Here is an 18,947-nt window from a genome sequence, read left to right on the forward strand (position 1 = left end):
TCTGCCCCAGCAACAGGGGTTGGAGAAGGGGATTAGGGGGGTGTGACATCAGGGTCACAGGGTGTGGGGGGAACGACATCAGGTGAACAGCTCCTGAGAAATGACCTCCACAGCTGATCTTTGGCCTACAAAAGCATGTACAAATGCATAGGTACACAGAAAGTTTTAGGTAAAAATTCAATAACAAAAATTAACCAGTATAGAGTGAGCAATTACAGTGTTATTTACATAACCACTGTATCTAGTTATAAGTCATTCTCATTACCCTGAAAGAAAACTTTGTACCTGTATCTGGTTCCTATTCTGTCTGAATTGACCTGTCCTCACATAATATTCCATTGTACAGGTAGAACAAAGTTCTGTGTTTCTATACTTTTATATCTTTTTCCAGGAAGCAATTTGACTCGATATATATTTCTAGACCACTTTAAAGTCCATTCCTGACCTATCTACTTAGTTGAAAATGGCCCCAGTCAGTTGCTAAGTAAATCCTGAGTTCAGATGTAGAAGAATAAGAATAAGTCCTTACTTCTCACCTTGAAGAAAAATCAACTCCCAATGGACCTTAACATAAGATCTGAAACTGAAAATGCTGGAAGAGAAAGAAGAGAAGACATGCCTAGAGGTAGGCATAGGTGCGATGCTTTCGGAGAACACTCCAGTTGCTCAGGAAATACCTGAAATGAAAAAGTGAGGCAGCTGCCAATCAAACAACACGACCAAAGTCACAACTGTCTTGACAGCAACACCTCCCAGATGCTCGGAAACCTCCAGTCCAGTCTCGGATAGTCCATGGAAACTTCCATTGAGGTTCAGGTGCCCAGAGAAGACTTCATTACAGCTAGAATGCCCCCGCTGTCACGACCACAGACAGCTGCAGCTTTAGTCAGGGCTGCTCCAGGGACCCTGTGGTCTGAAAGGAGCTCCTCCCAAGCAGGGACGGCTATGATGTCCCTGGGGAGGGGGTCATCTAAACATGGACTTAAGTACGCTGCCTCACTCTCTTTGGAAATGGTGGTGCTGGAGTTGTAGTTGCTGCGGAATCTTCGCAACCAACTCACCCCCACCTGGCCGTTGTTGGATTCTATTCCTGGCAACAGCCACAGAGGCTGCATTGGAGGGATCTGGCGGCTGCCAATCAAATACTCTAGCCCTCAAGACAGCTACCAATTTTAATTAATTAATTAATTAATTAATTTATTTATTTATTTATTTATTTATTTTTATTTATTGCAGAACTAGGGATTGAACCTAGAGCCTCATGCATTCCAGGCAAGTGTTCTATTATACCACTGAGCTATACACCCAGTTTCAATCATTTTCTTTTTTAATAACAATTTTTTTCTTGGGACTTTCTGTCTCTCTGTCTCTTTGTCTCTCTCTTCTTTCTGTTTTTTTGAGACAGGGTTTCTCTGTGTAGCCCTAGCTGTCCTGGAACTCACTCTGTAGATCAGGCTGGCCTTGAACCCAGAGATTCACCTTCCTCTGCCTCCTGAGTGCTGGGATTAAAGGTGTGATCCACCACCACCCTGCTGAGAATTTCTTTTTTAATTTAATTAATTACGTTTCATGTATTTGGGTGTATTGTCTGCACTTATGTCTGTGCACCCCATCTATGCCTGGTGCCTATGGAGGCCAGAAGAAGGCATTGAATCCCCTGGGTGGGACTGGGGTTACAGATAGCTGTGAGCCGCCATGTGGGTTCTGGAAACCAAACCCGGGTCCTCTGGAAGAGCAGCTCCTTGCCTGCTGAGCTATCTCTTCAGCCCCACTGTTGATAACTTCATACTGTGGACAGTAAAACATGGTCATATTCAGCCCTCAACCATCTTTAAGGGGAAAAGAACAACTGGGTGTCATGGAACACGCCTCTAATCCATGCACTTTGAAGGCTGAGGCAGTAGGATTACTGTGATCTTAAGGGCAGCGTGATCTACAGTGTGAGACCCTATCTCAAAACAACAAAAAGGACAAAATCATTAGGAATTCTTTACAACAGATACCCATGATGCCCTTATTTCCCAATTATAACCAGTTAAGTTTTTCTCCCCCAACTCCTGGTCTTCCTACTCCAAGTCAGTTTTAAGGTATCCCATACTTTCCAGAAGGAAGTTCTGCAGAACTTTGAAACCTTTAAAGAATGACTGTTTCCCCCCTATATTTCTTGTAGTTATTTCAAAACTCAAATGAATTGACCAGAGGACAGAGCTCCCCATCTCCTTGGCATTACTACTCCCATGAGTCAGCCGAGTTCTGCTTTCTAGATCAGCTTTAGGAGCTTGGGCACTGTAAGCTTGTCTCTGAGAACTTGATCTGATGAAGTGTGCTGATCAATATTTTGTGCATTCAAGATGATACAGTTTGATGAAATCACCAAAATAATATTAGTTGGCTCATTCTGGAGACATACTGACTATTGCTATGGGCAGAACTGAAAAATCAGGTTGTTGCTTTGATCTTAGCTAGAGAAAAAATTCAGGACAGGTTAATATTGTTAGTTTTTTTAAGGGCAATTCTGAAAATGTAGAAGGGGAAATGTATCACTGTTCCATTCTATCTGAGGAACAAGACCCCCCAAGCCAGAAAATGTGAAAATGGTCTGCATGGAAAGTTTAGTTCTCACCATAAAAAGGAGACTGCCAGCAAATAATATACTTTCATTCACTAAGCACTTATGGAGCATATACTTTGTAATAGGCTTGTGTTTCAGATATGGAAAATGAAGATACTTTGAAACTACTTCTAAAACCTATGGACTTCCCTTTTTCCTGGTAATGTAGCTACTACACGATTGCCCCATATTAGCCTGGCTTCTGTCTGGGCACGGGATGTGTGAACAGTGGTGGCAGATGACGCTTTTGGCCGTTCTAGTAATGGGAAGAGCCATATAGGTGTTACAATTCCAATATATAAGTTTCTTGAGGTAAGTTTTGTCCTAAACCAATCGCTGGGTCCCTGGAGCAGAGGTGCTAGAAGACTGAAACTCGAAGCAGAGGACATGCTTTATGGATGGGTTACCCTTGGGCTCCTACACTTGGATAATTTGGCGTATTCGACAATCCAGCGACCAGACTCGTAGCAAACCCGACGGCTCTGGCTGTTAGCTGGAATTATTTAAGTAAAGCCAAATCAGGGCCTTTTGGGTGAGCACTGAAAGGCAAATGGCCTTGCCTAAGTTTTCTCTTTAATTATTACATTAGATAGAAGACAAACTTGGATGTGGACATACAGAAGAGGGTAATCAGGTGATGGAGGTAGGAAGCATGATTAGTTAGCCTGTAGTATTGAGACTAGACAGAGAATTGAATCAAGATGATGAATGGCAAAGATATAAAGATGAATTCTATTTTCATCTGAAGTTGATAATGCAGGGTCTGAATTCATGGGATTATAGTAAAATTTTCCAAGAAACTTCATGTTTCTTTCCTTAGGAAGTAAAAAAATTCAGTAGAAATATGTTATAATAAACATGGACATCAGAGACAGAGACAGTGAAATAGGTCTGGGCTAGGTCAATAACCCCTGGACCAGCAACAGTACATATCTACCCTGTTATCTGTAGCTCACAGTAAATTTCTGGTAAATAAATACAGAACGTCTCAATAACACTAACCATCTTCCAAAAGTGTAGTATTGTCAGGACCATGCCTTGACTTTGCCGAGGACAGAGCTTCTCAGAAGAAAAAGAATGCAGGGCAAAGAGGCAGCAGAGATAAAGAAGACAGCTCTCTCCTCAGCTGGCTTCTCTTCCCTTCCCCAGCAGCCTTCCCAGGGCCCCCTTCACCTCTTTGTTCCTTAGAGTGTAGATGAGCGGATTCACCATGGGTGTGACCACAGAGTAGAAGAGAGAAATGAATTTGCCCTGGTCCTGATTACTGCTCTTAGCTGGAAGCAGATACCCATAGATAGCCGAGCCATAGAAGAGGAAGACCACTACCAAATGGGACAGGCAGGTATTGAAGGCCTTCCGACGTCCCTCCACAGAGCGGATCTTCATCACTGCCTGAGCGATGAAGCAGTAGGAGATCAGGATGATGCTTAGCGGGACAGCAGTGAAGAAAGTGCAGACACCATTGAGCACAGCCTCATTGAGGCTCGTGTCTCCACAGGCCAATTTAATCATGGCGGGTACCTCACACAGGAAGTTGTCCACCTTCCGGTGTCCACAAAATGGGAGCTGCAGAGTGAATGTTGACTGAATCACAGAGTTGCCCAAGCCCCCCAGCCAGCTGATAGCAGCCAGCAGCCAGCAGAGCCGTGGATTCATGACGGTCATGTAGTGCAGGGGTCGGCAAACTGCCACATAACGATCAAATGCCATCACCACGAGCAGTATGCACTCAGTGGCCCCCAGCCAAAGGAAAACATAGAGTTGAGTTACACACCCACCATAGCTGATGGTCTTGTCTGGCCCCCAGAGATTTTTCAGCATTTGGGGCACTGAGCTGGTAGTAAAGGCAAGGTCCAAGGAAGAGAGGTTGCTGAGGAAGAAGTACATGGGTGTGTGGAGCCGGGCATCCAGACGGGAAAGCAGGATGATAGTCGAGTTCCCAAGCAGCGTCAACAGGTAAGAGGAGAGGATGACTGCGAAGAAGAGCATCTCCAGCTGCGGGTGGTCAGATATCCCCATCAGAATGAAGCTCCCAGAGGAGCTGTTGCTGTCAGCTTCCATCGCCCGAGTCACTGGTAGCCTGCTCTGGAAAACTGCTGGGGGCAAAGCAAGGGAAGAGGCAGCTACTGCTCAATCTGCATCCAGAATGTTCTTCAGGCTCCACAGTTAAGTAGCAGTCGAGCCTTTCCGGGCACAAGCTTTCATGTGATCCCTGGCTGTCAGATGAGTTGGGATGTCAAAAGACCTAGCACAGAGATGAAGGAGTCTCTTGTGAAGACAGACAACAGAATTCAGAGCAACAGTATGGCAGGGCAGAGGGGAACTGGCAGGTTTGAATTAGATGCAGACATTCCCAAAACACAAATTCCCTCAGCAGTTTTTCTATGCTCTGGTCAGGGGGAAACGCACTGAATTTGGAAAATCTCTCTAGACGTTTCTGATAAATTTCTTTCTCAGGCTGGAGAGATGGCTCAGCAGTTAAGAGCACATACTGCTCTTGTAGATGACTCAAGTTAGGTTCTTAGTACCCTCATCTCACAATAGCCCATAAATCCAGCTCCAGGGGATCTGACATCCTCTTCTGGCAACTGCACTTACGTGAACATTCCACCCCAAACACCTATATACATAATTTAAAATAAAGTCTTTTTTTTTTTTTTTTTGAGACAGGTCCTCATTATGCAGCCCTAGCTAGACTGGGAGTTGCTATGTAGACCAGGCTAGCCTTGACTCACAGAGATCCCATGTGCCTGTTTTCTGAGTGTTGAGATTAAAGGCATGTGCCACCATGCCTATCAAAAAATAAAATCTTTAAAGAAATTTATTTTCTCTCTCTTTGATAGTCCTCCCTTCTCAAGTTAAAAGTCCTGGTCTGGAAAGATCCTCATGTGTCTATCAAATGACAAAAACAATGAGATGACCGGGAGCTAAAGCATTGGTTGCTCTTCCAAAGGACCAGAGTTCAATTCCTGGCCCCCAGCTGGTGGTTCACAAGCGTCTGTAACTCAAGCTCCCGTGGATCTGATGCCATCTTCTGCCCTCCGTGGGCACTGCGTGCATGTGGTGCTCATATACATGCAGGCAAAGCACCCACACAAACAAAGTCGTTTTGGATTTTTGTTTTGTTTTGTTTGAGACAGGGTTTCTGAGTGTGTGTGTGTGTGTGTGTGTGTGTGTGTGTGTGTGTGTGTGTGTGCAAGCACATATCTGGAGGTCAGAGGCCAACCTCAGGTGTCATTCCTTCTCAGATACCTTCTATCTTATTTTTGAGACCCGGGGCTTATTGATGAGGCTAGGTTTGCCAATCAGCATGTCCCAGGGACCCGCCTGTCTCTACTCTCCCAGTGCCGAAATTCCAAGTGTACATCCCCACACCTGCCTCGCTTTCACGTGGTACTGGAGCTCAGTCTCAGGCCTCGTGTTCATATAGAGAACACTTGACTCACTCAGCTATTTCTCCAGCCGCAGGGAAGGAATTATTAAAAACTGCTTTTGAGGTGAGTGTTATGCCCAGATTGTGACCCCCCAAAGAGACCACCGAAGACCTTGGATGTCCAGAATGCAACAGCAAGGTTTATTCTGCAGATACAAGTCTCCTTCCCACCTCCCTGCTGTGAGTGAGAGATTTCGAAGAGCCTCCCTGGAGACTTGTAAACTTAGAAAACACCTTACTTTTGCATTCTGTACCTAAAGTCTTCAGTGGCGGCTTTGGGGACTGTGATCTAGGCCAGGCCAGTTTCAAGTCCCCAGAAATGATGGCGCCAGCCCCAGGAACAAAAGAACAGAGTCAGGATGTCTGATGGTAACCAATTAACCACGAGATGCCCCTCTCCAGAGATAACAAGACCAGACCCCGGAGATGAGTTGAAAAACTCCTGACAGGGCAAACAGATAAGATAAAATAAAATAAAGTCCAGGCCCGGAAAAACTTGACCAATCAAGGATGGACCCGTACTAACCCCCTCCCCTCTAAGAAATTTTATGGGTTTTGCCTATAAAAACTAACTTCCCCAAGAAAGAGGTACTCCTCCCTGCCTCACTGTATTGGGTGTAGGAATGAGTCCCTGTCTAGACTTGTATCTGCAGAATAAACCTTGCTGTTGCATTCTGGACATCCAAGGTCTTCGGTGGTCTCTTTGGGGGGTCACAATCTGGGCATAACAGTGAGCAGAGCCTTTCTAGCGAGTCAGGGATGACAGAGTGTCAGAGCGTCTTCCATGTCTAACACTAGGAAAAGGATTGCTTCTCCTTTTCTTCTAAGAGAACTGAGGCGTTAAGTTATCCTGACTCTCTGGAAGTTCTTCCAGAGGCTTCCCTTCCTACACTCCTGTTGAAGTATCTACTGCTGCACGGGGGAGGAGCTGATGGGCCCTGCTCCCTGATGTCACCGCTGTGGGGACTGTGACTGTGGCTGCTCCCGAGTTGTCCTACCTCCTTCCAGTCTCCACTCTGCACCTACTGAGCAGTTGCAGCCTTGAGATACAGATGAAAAGGAAAGGACAGGCTGTTGCTAGCGTGGGGAAGCTAGTGGAGTTCCAAAGAAAATACCAGACTGCCTAGATTCCTGGCCTGAGTTTAACAAAGCCTCGGGCTAGGGAAGTGTACCCCCAGGGTTACCTCCAGTAGCCCTGTTCATCAGGCCCTTTCCCCTCTCCCTTATGGGGTGTTTTCTTTTGGTTCCTGGTTTCCTTCCAATTTGGGAGTGTTTTATTTTGTTTATTTTTGAGATGGTCTTATGTAGCACAGGCTGTCCACACCTCATCATGTAGCCAAGGCTGGCCTTGAATTCTAGGTCCTTCTGCTTCTACCTCCCAGTACTGGGATTATAGGCATGGACTCCTATGCCTGGCTCTAATCTGGAAGTGTTAAATTAATCCAGACTTATTTGCATTTAGGAAGAGCCCAGTGAGGGTAATATTGAACTCTCCATTTTGGAAAGGATGCCACTATGGGTGTTTTTGTTTTGTTTTTGAGACAAAGTCTTTTTTGTGGTTATTTGTTTTTTGTTTTTTGAAACAGGGTTTCTCTGTGTAGTTCTGGCTGTGCTGGAACTCACTGTTTAGACCAGGATGCCTCCCAAGTGCTGGGATTAAAGTCGTATACCACCATGCCCATCTGAGACAAGGTCTTATATAGCCCAGTTGTCCTAAAATTATATAATCACAGATGGCCTTGAACTCTTACTCTGCCTTCTGAGTGCTGAGATCACAGGCATGTACCACCATGTGTGGTTTTTATGCAATGCTGGAGCTTGAACCCAGAGCCGAATGCAAGCTAAACAACAGATCTACATCCTAGGCCTGGATGTGCCATTTATGGTATTTAGTCACAGAAGCACAGGGTACAGGACCCGTCGGGATAGATGTAATTTTTAGGAATAGCTTACATGAACTACAGATGGTCCTTGCCTTTGTCTGTTGATGAATTTAGTTTGAAATGCCACATAGGAGCAGCTCACAGCTGTTTCCAACTCCAGCTCCAGAGGGTCCGATGTCCTCTCTGACCTCCGAGGGCACCTGCACAGATATGAACACATCTGCTGTGAAATGGCATGGGAGAGGCCTTGGCAGGTTTGAACTAAGGTGCCATGCCAGCGGCGGCCAAGGGGGCACAGTGGAAACTTACTCACACCAGGCAGGCACCGCACCCACGTGGAAAGTTTTATTATTAAAGGAGAAAGGGAGAAGGGAAGGGAGGGGGAGAAGAAGAGAAAGAGAAAGAGGGAGGGAGGGAGGGAGGGAGGGAGGGAGGGAGGGAGGGAGAGAGAGAGAGAGAGAGAGAGAGAGAGAGAGAGAGAGAGAGAGAGAGAGAGAGAAGTAGGGGGGAGGAGTTTTTTCCTCTTAAAGGGGACTTCATGTAGGATGACATCAGGATGCTGGGCAGGCCCTGGGGGGCGGTTCAGAATGCTAGCAATATCAACACACACACACACACACACACACACACACACACACACACACACACACGATTAAAAATAAAAATGAATCTAAAATAAGTGTTACATGCTGAGAGAAGCAGCCAAGATTTATTTCTTCAAAAGAATCTTGGGGTTGGGAGTGTAGCTCAGGGGTAAAGTACTTGCCTAACACACACAAATTCTGGTCTATTCCCAGAGGGGCAGGAAGTGAGGAGGGACAACATGGGACCTTGTATTTTTTTGTTCTTTCCCCCTTCCCCAGCTTCCTGCCCATTTCTTTTCCTAAACTTCACAACTCTCTTTTGCCCACCTGTGCATTAGCTTCTGCCAAGTCTGACATTTGGGCGTGGCTTTCCTGTGTGCAGAAGTTATCCTGAATGTGGGTGCACGTTGTCAAAGTCCAAATGTTGCACTGACGTTATCCCAAGTAAAACAGGAGTGGAATCATTCGAAATGAAAAACACAACAAAAAACCCTAGGCAGATGTCATGGCAAAAGCCTATAATCCTAGGATTTGATAGATGGAGGTGGGAGGGTCAGAAGTTCAAGGTCATCGGTATCTACCTAGCAAGGTCAAGGCTAGACTGCACTGGGGAGACCCAGTATCAGGAAGGAAACAAAACCAAAAACAAACAGCTAACCAACCAACCTAATTCTGTACTCCTAGGACTACTAGAGTTTTAAAGTGTGTCTTATTTTTATTTATTTTAGAAATTTTTTTTTTATTTAAGAAATGGATGATGGTGATAATCCCAAATAGCTAACTTGAACCTGACTAATTTGAATAACCTAGTCTAAGTTAATATTATCTTTAATTGGTCAGAATGAATATATGTCTTTCAAAATACATTACTATTATGAAGGAAAGGCAGGCAGGAATCACAAAACAAAACAAAATCGTTTTTTTCTAGAAGGAATGAAGTCTGCATTAGAAAGCAAACAATTGTCCAGTCCAAAAGAAACCGGGGAAATGTCTACCGTGGTGTCTATTAGCAAACCATGCTGGCTTCCATCTCCCTGGGTACTAGTGGCTCTTCTCACCCTGCCACACCCTAAACTTCTCCGGCTCACCGGCTTCCCTTCCCCCTCTTCTGGTTCCTGTATACCCTGGCGGTTTAGGTCATGCCCTCCCTCCACCCTCTTGCTCTCTCTCTCTTCCTCCCCACACCCCATCTCTCTCCTCTCATGGCTGGGTAGATTCATGGCCATGGTTAGTCTACTTTCTCTCCCTGCTCTGGACCCTCCCAGATACCTCTGGCTACGCTCACCCTCACTATACCTTGGGGCCATCATATCCTCACTTTATATACCCATCATTCTATAAATAGAAAGATTTAGGTATTAAACAGAGGAAACATTCATTTTCTTCCCTAAATCTTAGAGAAGGGAGAGTCTGGGTCCTAAAAGAGATCAGTTTAAGACCAATAAAAGAAAAAAAAAAGTTCATTATTAATAGTAAACTCAAAGAAATGACTCCTCCCAAGTAACATTTCCATTTTAATATTTAAATTTAACCAACAGTTACAATGGGTAGTTAAAGGAGTCAGTCTATTTGGAAGGGAAGATTAGTGAAGTTTCATTAAAATTTGTATTTTATTCTACGGTGGGTGATAAAATCCTTGGTGTCAGCAAGAAGGCTGAGTGGGTAGAGGCCTTGCTGCCAACCCTGAAGACCGAGTTTGATTCCTAGGACCTACATGGTAGAAAGGACCCACTCCCACAAGCTGTTCTCTGACTTATGCATGCACACAGTAGAATGTGTTCTCCAAAATAAATAAATAAATAAAAGTTGGGGCTAAAGAGATGGCTCAGTGGTTAAGAGGATTGTCTGCTCTTCCAAAGGACACGGTGGCTCACAACCATTTGTAACTTCTGTTCCAGAGGTTCTAACATCCTTTTCTGACCTCTGCAGGCACCGGGCATGCATGTGGTGTACATACTTACATGCAAGCAAAACATCCGTATACATAAAGTAAAGGTAAGTTTTAAAATCATATTTGAAGGGAGCTTGAGCTAGCCCATGTAGCAGTCCTAAGAACTCTGGGTTTTTTTTGTTTTTTTTTTTTAAGGTAGAGGGCTAAATGCACGGTGGTGCATCAGATACCTAGGTACATTCAGCACTGAAAACTCAGGATGCGGACGGCAAGATAAGACTGCTTTTTTAGGAAATCTCCAGGTTAAACTGTAAGCAGTTTGCAAAGGGTGTCCCCAAAGAGAAGCAGGCAAGAGGACTGTTCTGAGCGTGTCTGCTGTGTGTAGCTTTAGCACTCCTTACTCAGAAGGTCATTCCTGATTTGATATTTGGAAGTGAAAATGGAGAACATACTTTTTAGAGAAGAGAGTAGGAAGAAGTCCTGGAAGAGAGGCCAGATGTTATGGGTAATGGAGGGTTTTGTTTTCTCTTTGTCCTGGGAACGTCTTCACTACTATAATAGGATTGTAAAGACCCAAGCTGCTGAGCAGTGCTTCGTGCTTTATAACAACGGACTGAGACTTAGGAGAAGCTGTGATTGGACATTCTGAGAGTCCAGTTGCTAACACAGCAGACTTCCTTTTTGCCCAGCCACGGGCCTGCCAGGAGATTCAGCACCCTACCTTTGATTCTTGCTGCCAGAGGACTCTGTAACCAGGGCCAGCTTTACAATCCAAAGGGGACTATGATGAGGGGTGTGTGTGTGTGTGTGTGTGTGTGTGTGTGTGTGTGTGTGTGTTCTATTGCTATTATTTTTTATTCTTTCCCAATTGTCTATGGATGATTTTTGCTAAAGGGTTTTGAACAGAGCCATGTTAAAAATTTCCTTTTCAGTTCAAATACTTTTCTTTTATATCTCTTCCTAGTTGTGCACCTCTGTACTTCTAATCTTTCTCCTAAAGGAAACAACACAGCCTATTTAAAAACTTTTATCACTTGCTCTCTCCTACCAGTTTTCCCGCATCCCCTCCCCCCCTTTGTCTCTCTTATACTCTGGATTCTCCAATAATAAACTGAGGGATTGCCTGCAGAACTCTACCTGTGACTTCAGAATGCCCCATTCTTCAGCTGGTGCTCAGGGGATGGAGAGGACCAGCATGTGAGTTCAAAGCACAGTGCGGGTTGTCACGGAGCCCTGCACGGAGCCCTTGGCTTTTAACCTGACACTTATCTTGACCTTCTGAGCAGCCTGGATCTGCCACCCAGAGGCCTGACTCATGGGGCTGATACTAAACCCAAGAGGCGGGGTGCCTCAGTCCCCCCTTATCCATACAACTCCCGCCCCAGGCAATTAGCACATAGGGCCTGTGTGGCCAGAATACAGGAAAGAGGTGTCCCTGAAGAACCAACTCAGTCTTTCATCTGACCTCTCTCCCCAAACACAGAGAACTAATTGAGCTGGAAAGAAGAACTGTGTCCCATAAATAATTAGTGATTACATACAGTTTCTTTTTCTTTTTTTCAAGCTATTTCTTAAAAATACTTCATATGGCAAAGGGAGCCAGATGTCTTACCCCACTGACAGAGAAACAGACAAAGCATAACGGAATCCTGTGTCTGACCTGGTGTTAAGTAGGTCCTGCCCAGTGAAGGCTTTTCTCACTAGGGCACCAACAAGTCCTCCTGTGTGTGAGATGTACTTTTGAGATTTTGGTCAGGACCAGGAAACTTACACACATGTACTGTGCCATGGAAAAGCAATAATTTTCTGACACCACTACAGAAACTTTTGGGATGTAACTGGGAACATGGCTAGGTCATTAGCTGTTATAGAAATTAAATTACTCCACAAACAGATGAGAAACCTCATTCATTCAAGGAATGGACACTGGGCTGAGGATGCAGCTCAGTGACACAGACTTACCCTGCCTGTGGAAGGTCCCGGGGACAATCCTCAACACTACAGGAGGAAAAATGCTAAAAATGTACAGCGGAGGAATATAGCATAAACAAGATTAGCCTGACCCCTGCCCAATGGGATCACTGTCCCGTGCGCAGACTGCAGCATCTCAGAATGCTAAGCAATATCTGTCAGCTTCTGCTGTCAAACATGTGCTCAGTAGCTAGCAAGCATGATCACAATCACCAAATAAGCATCTTTCAGCCCTTTGTACAAAAGAGGAACTAAATCCGGACAGTTCTATGTAACTTATCTAAAGGCAAATGGCTAGCGACAGAGTCATTAAAAGAAGGTCTATAGGGCTGGGGATATGGTTCATTTGGAAAGTGCCAGCCATGGAAGAATGAGGACCTGAGTTCATATCCTCAGTACCCACATTAGAAGCCAAGTGTGGCTGGGTGGTGGTGATGAACACCTTTGACCCCAGCATTCAGGAAGCAGAGGCAGGCAGATCTCTGTGAGTTTGAGACCAGCCTGATCCACAGAGCCCAGGACAACCAGGGCTACATCGAGAAATCCTGTCTTGAAAAACAAACCAACCAATCAAACAACCAACCAACCAAACAAACAAACAAATAAACAAAAAGTCAAGTGTGGAGGATGGAGAGATAGTTCAGCAGTTAAGAGCACTTATTCTTCCAGAAGACCCAGGTTCAGTTCCCAGCACCTACATTGTGGCTCACAACCATCTGCCACCCGAGATCCAGGAGATCTGATGCCTTCTTCTGGACTTTGTGGGTACCAGGCACACATGTGGTGTACACACACACACACACACACACACACACACACACACACACACACAGGCAAAACACTCATACACATTTAAAAAAATGAAAGAAATCTAAAAATCCATAAAAAATTTTAAACTGGGCATAGTGGCACACACCTTTAATCCCAGCACTCAGAAGACAGAGGCAGGTGGATCTCTATTAGTTTGAGGCCAGCCTGGTCTACATAGCAAGTTTCAGGACAGCCAGGGCTACAAAGATAGAGCTTGTCTCAAAACTTAAATAATAATAATAATGAAGTTTTAAGTTAAAAAAATCCAGTGTGGTTATGTTCAGCTATGACCTTGAGGGAAAGCGTTGCAGAGATACGGAGATCCCTGAGCACAATGGCCAATCAGTCTGGCCAGTTGGTGAGTGCCGGATTCAATGAGGGACTCTCCCAAACTCTAAGGTGAAGATCAACCGAAGAAGACAACTTCTGGACCACTACACTTGCATACACATGTACCTGTATGTACATATAAGACATACACATACTCTACATGCACACATATACACGTTGATGGTTCACATTATAATCCCATCACCCAGGAAGCAGAGGCAGGAAGAATATGAACTTTGGGTCAGCCTGGGCTTCATAGACAGACTCTGATGAAAAACAAAAAATTAGGTTCATTTGACTCTAGAGTCCATATTGAGAAGAAACTGGAAAATGTCTATGTCCATCGTCAGGAAATTCAATAATATGACACTTGTACAGAGTCTGGTGTACACTGTCATTGTTCTCTGCGTGACAGAACTTCTATCAGTGAATTATTATTTTATTTACTTTTTCAACCTTATTTCCAATTTCTACTCTCATTCTTCTGTATCCACTCTTGGGTATCTACTCCATGGACTGTGTTTGGTGTATCAGCATTTAAATATATACATTATTGTAGGATATTTGTTTTACACTGTGTGAAGCTGTGTCGCTGTGATTGGTTTAATAAAAAGCTGAACGGCCAATAGCTAGGCAGGTGGGGTTGGACAGGACTTCAGGAGAGAGAGGAACTCAGAGGGATGAATCTAGGCACAAGAGAGATGCCAGGGAGACAGAGGGAATTGGACATACACAATGGAGGCGAGGTAAAAAAAAGCCACATGGCAAAACATAGATTAATAGAAGCAGGTTAATTAAGTTATAAGAGCTAGTTGGAAAGAAGCCTAAGCTAAAGTCCAAGCTTTCATAATTAATAATAAGTGTCATTATTTGGGAGTTGGCCATCCCCAAGAGTAATCACCACAAGAAAGTCCTACTACGATATGTACCTCGATAAAACACACAATGTCTTGCACTTGCGAATGTTTCTGTTTATCATAACAGTGTTGTGTCATTGCATCCCTTCTGCTCTTACTCTCAAATGCCCTGTCCACTGTATTTTCATTTTGCTTTGAAAGACACTTACATTGTAGTAGTTAATTTTTTCTTTTAAAAATATTTTTAAACATTTAGTTACATGTAAATGGGATGGGGGCTGAATGCACATGTGAATGCAGGTTCCCACAGAGCCCAGGAGAGGATATCAGATGCCCAGAGCTAGAGTTAAGCCTATTCAGCTGTGAAGTAATTGATGGATTAACCCACTATGAGTTTGGCATCCTCAAGTTCCAATCATTCCCCCCAAACCCATTAGCTTTTACATAGCTTTAACATAAAGGCCTTTCAGATTCGTATTGTGACAATCAGCAGTGATCAATGCATGTGTATGGCTCACTGTATAGGAGGCTTGTTAGCCTGATTTCCACAAGGACAGTCATTCTACATCCTGCCAGAGGTGTACAGCAGTTCCAGCTGTTCTGCATCTTCTCTAACATCTGGTATTGCAGTTTTTAATCATGGCCATTATAACACATAGTTCATTCTGTTTTAAGTTTACATTTGCCCAATAACTGATGAAATAGTACAAACCACTGTGTACGTATTTGCTATCACCACACCCATTTTGGTGAGTTGTCTGCTATCACCTTTTTTTTTTATTTTTGACTAGGTCTCATGTAGCTCAGGCTGGCCTCAAACTCACTATCAGAATTTTCCAAGGGGCCTTCCCTAAGAAGATTCCTCCCAGAGTCCTGGGGAAGACATTACGTCTGGTGTGGGGTTATCTGAGAGAAAGGAATCTATGTACACCATGCTCTTTCGTCCATTACGTTATTTCTCTAAGACAAAATTCTATCTATACAGCTTTATCTCCATACTCACATTCAGCTCCTCTCTGTCCCTTCTTTTTCTGTCCTCCCATAGTCTAATAATAACTAAGCTCTTATGCTCTCAATCTCATCTTTGTCCTCTGTTCCTACATCCTCCATCTTTCCTACTTCTCCTCTCCTGAGCCAGTCTGCCTTACCATCTACAGAAACTCTGCCTTGTTCTCACACAACTCTGCTCAGACCAGGAATCCTGCACCACCTTTCACTCCACCTGGAGATGTAAAAATCTCCTTTGTTTTGAGTCAATTGCTCTGGAAGGCTGTTTTACCCATCTAGGAAAGGAAGATCTGAGCTTTATTTGCATAAGAAACAAAGCTATGCATCTATAGTCCACCTGTCTCCTAGGCTCTGTAGGGGTGTTACCTAGGAGATCAGCAGTATGTTTGAGAAGTTTATGCTTTTATTATATGGCCTAGTAGTATATGAGTGCACAAGAATTTCATAGCAAGAAAAAGCTGAATATTAAAAGCTGAATAACATCAAATATTTCTTGATAAATGGCTTCCCTCTAGAAAAATTCTTTGACTTTTTTTAGGTATAGCTTTAATATATACAGCTGAATCTCTATAATATATTCTTGTGGCTTGCAGCAACTCACCATGTAGATGAAGCTGGCTTTGGATTCCTAATCACTTTACTTCTAATAATTTAGTAGTCACTTATAATTCTTTTTTGTTTCATAATTTAATATAAGTAGAGCCATGTAGTACCTATCTTTTTATCACTCAGTATAATTCACTGTGAGGTGATCTCTCCAACTTGTTTCATGTACCAATTGTTTATTGTTTTTATTACTAAGTGTATTCCATAGAATAGATGTACCAGTATATTTAAATATTCATCTATTGCATGACATTTAGGGTATGTTCCACCTTTATTATTAATACAATTATTATGGACATTCATGTTCTAGCCTTTGTGTGAATATGTTTTACTTCTCTAGAACAAATGCTCAAGTTAGGATGGATAATCTGCATGAAAACTGTAGTGGTTTGAGTGGGAATGGCCCCCATAGGCTCATATATTTGAATATTTGGTCCCAGTTGGTGGACTGTTTAGGAAGGATTAGGAGGTGTTGCCTTGTTGGAGGAGGTATGTCACTGGTGTGGGGTTGAAGTGTCAAAAGCCCACTCCTGGCCCAGTGTCATCCTCTCTGCCTATAATTTTTGGATCAGATGTGAACTCTGAGCTACTGCTCCAGGGCCATGCCTGCCTGCTGCCATGCTTCCCAATATGATGATCATGGGCTAATCCTTTGAAAATGTAAGCAAGCCTCAAATTTAGTATTTTTATAAGTTGCCTTGGTCATGATGTCTCTTCAGAGCAATAGAACAGTAACTAAGACAAAAAGTAGGCCAAGCCTTTAAGTAGAAGTGTAGAACATAGTTCTGTTGGCACAGACTTTTCATCCCAGCTACTTGAAGGATAAGGCAGGAAAATTACAAGTTCAAGACCAGCTAGAACCATAGAGAGAGTTCAAAATCAGCCTGAATAACTTAGTGAGACTCTTTCTACCTCTAAATAAATAAATAAATAAATAAATAAATAAATAAATAAATAAATAAATAAGAATGACTGGGGATTTATCTCTGTGGTAGAGTGCTTATCTAGCATATGCAAAGCCCTGGGTTCCTGAGTTCCTGAACTACAAAATATATTTAAAGTAGAGGAAGAAGAAAAATTGGAGGAGGAGAGAGAAGTAGTAGCTTGGAACATTCATCTGGACCCCAAACTCCTGGAAAAGAGGAGCTGAACATTGAGTTACAATTGGTCATGCCTACCAGAAGAAATCTATACAATACCTTAAGGATAGGGTCAGTGAACACATTTATGCTTTGGAATGATAGTACATCCCCAGCTCCATCGCAAAATGTCTCTGACACTCAGAAACTTTCCAGGTTTCCCCTGTGTGTGTCCTCATCTGGCTCTTCACCTGCATCCTTTAAGATCCTTATAAGCTGACAAATGGAAGAGTTCCATGAGATATCCTAGCACATTACTGGACCCAAGGGGTTTGTAGGAACCTCCAGCTTGCAGCCAATTGGCCAGAAGCCTAAACAACTTCTGTATAAATTCAGGGAAATAATACGGGTGTCCATTTCCCAATTGGCATTCAGCATTATGCTGCAAATTCTATCAGGAGTAATTAAGAATAAGGACCGGAAGATGGCTCTGTAGTTAAGAGCTGTGCAAAAGATGATTTCTATTCCTAGCACTCACATCAGGAGGCATGCACATACCTGTAATTCCCACTACAGGAGGTCCAGCAGCCAGGAGAAACTGCATGCATGTGTGTTTAACACACACACACACACACACACACACACACACACACACACACACACACACAAGAGGGGGTAGGAGAGAGAGAGAGGGAAAGAGAGAGAGACAGAGACAGAGACAGAGAGAATGTAAGTGTAGGGCTGGTGAGATGGTTCTGGGGTAAATGTGCTTGCCACCTAAGCTTTAAAAACCCGAGTTTGGCCGGGCGGTGGTGGCGCACGCCTTTAATCCCAGCACTTGGGAGGCAGAGCCAGGAGGATCTCTGTGAGTTCGAGGCCAGCCTGGGCTACCAAGTGAGTTCCAGGAGAGGCGCAAAGCTACACAGAGAAACCCTGTCTCGAAAAACCAAAAAAAAAAAAAAAACCCGAGTTTGATACCCCGCACCTGCATGGTGGAAGGAGAAAATGAACTCCGTCAAGCTGTCCTATGTCCTCCACATGTGCTCTATGGTACACGAATAAATAAATAAATAAATAAATAAATAAATAAATAAATAAATAAATAAATAAATAAATAAATACAGTCAAAAACAAATTTTAAAAAGACATGACTACGAAAATGACTGCTTACATATTCATGTATAAGTTAGGGTTTAATATCCAGAAAATAGTTCCCTTAACATGTAAAATGACAATTCAGCTTAAAAATTAACCAAGGGGCTGGGGACATAGCCCAGTTTTACCCTTGACTTGGGAGGTAGAAATGGGAGCATCAAACATGCAAGGCCATCCTCAGCTACATACTGATTTGAAGGCCAGCCTGGAATACTGAGGTTTCCTTCCTTCCTTCCTTCCTTCCTTCCTTCCTTCCTTCCTTCCTTCCTTCCTTCCTTCCTTCCTTCCTTCCTTCCTTCCTTCCTTTTCCTTCCTTCCTTCTCTTCCTCCCTCCCTCCCTCCCTGTCTTTCTTCCTTCCTTCCTTCCTTCCTTCCTCCCTCCCTCCCTCCCTCCCTCCCTCCCTCCCTCCCTCCCTCCATGCCTTCCTCCCTCCCTCCCTCCATGCCTGCCTGCCTGCCTTTCTTTCTTTCTTTCTTTCTTTCTTTCTTTCTTTCTTTCTTTCTTTCTTTCTTTCTTTCTTTCTTTCTCTCTTCCTCTCTCTCTCTCTCTCTCTCTCTCCCTCCCTCCCTCCCTCTATCCCTCCCTCCCTCCCTCCCTCCCTTCCTTCCTTTCTTTTCCTTTCTTTGTAAGCAAACTGGGAATTGGAGAGATGGCTCAGTGGTGATGTGTGCTTTCTGCTCTTGCAGAGGACCCAGGTTTGGTTTCCATCACCCACATAGTCGCTCATA

At 43.8% G+C, this 18,947-nt stretch overlaps 1 protein-coding gene across 1 annotated transcript; it reads right to left on the bottom strand.

Moving 5' to 3' along the window:
• Window positions 1-1,357: 1,357 nt before the first annotated feature.
• Window positions 1,358-11,734, bottom strand: LOC102906938 (olfactory receptor 2C1). The gene is made up of 3 exons (XM_076577503.1): window positions 11,540-11,734; window positions 7,998-8,127; window positions 1,358-4,856 (listed from the first exon to the last, which is right to left on the bottom strand). The coding sequence occupies exon 3, from the start codon at window positions 4,670-4,672 to the stop codon at window positions 3,734-3,736; it is 939 nt and encodes a 312-aa protein (XP_076433618.1). The 5' UTR covers window positions 4,673-4,856; window positions 7,998-8,127; window positions 11,540-11,734; the 3' UTR covers window positions 1,358-3,733.
• Window positions 11,735-18,947: the final 7,213 nt, after the last annotated feature.

The sequence above is a fragment of the Peromyscus maniculatus genome, chromosome 8, assembly GCF_049852395.1.
Source record: "Peromyscus maniculatus bairdii isolate BWxNUB_F1_BW_parent chromosome 8, HU_Pman_BW_mat_3.1, whole genome shotgun sequence".
Classification (NCBI taxonomy): Eukaryota; Metazoa; Chordata; class Mammalia; order Rodentia; family Cricetidae; genus Peromyscus; species Peromyscus maniculatus.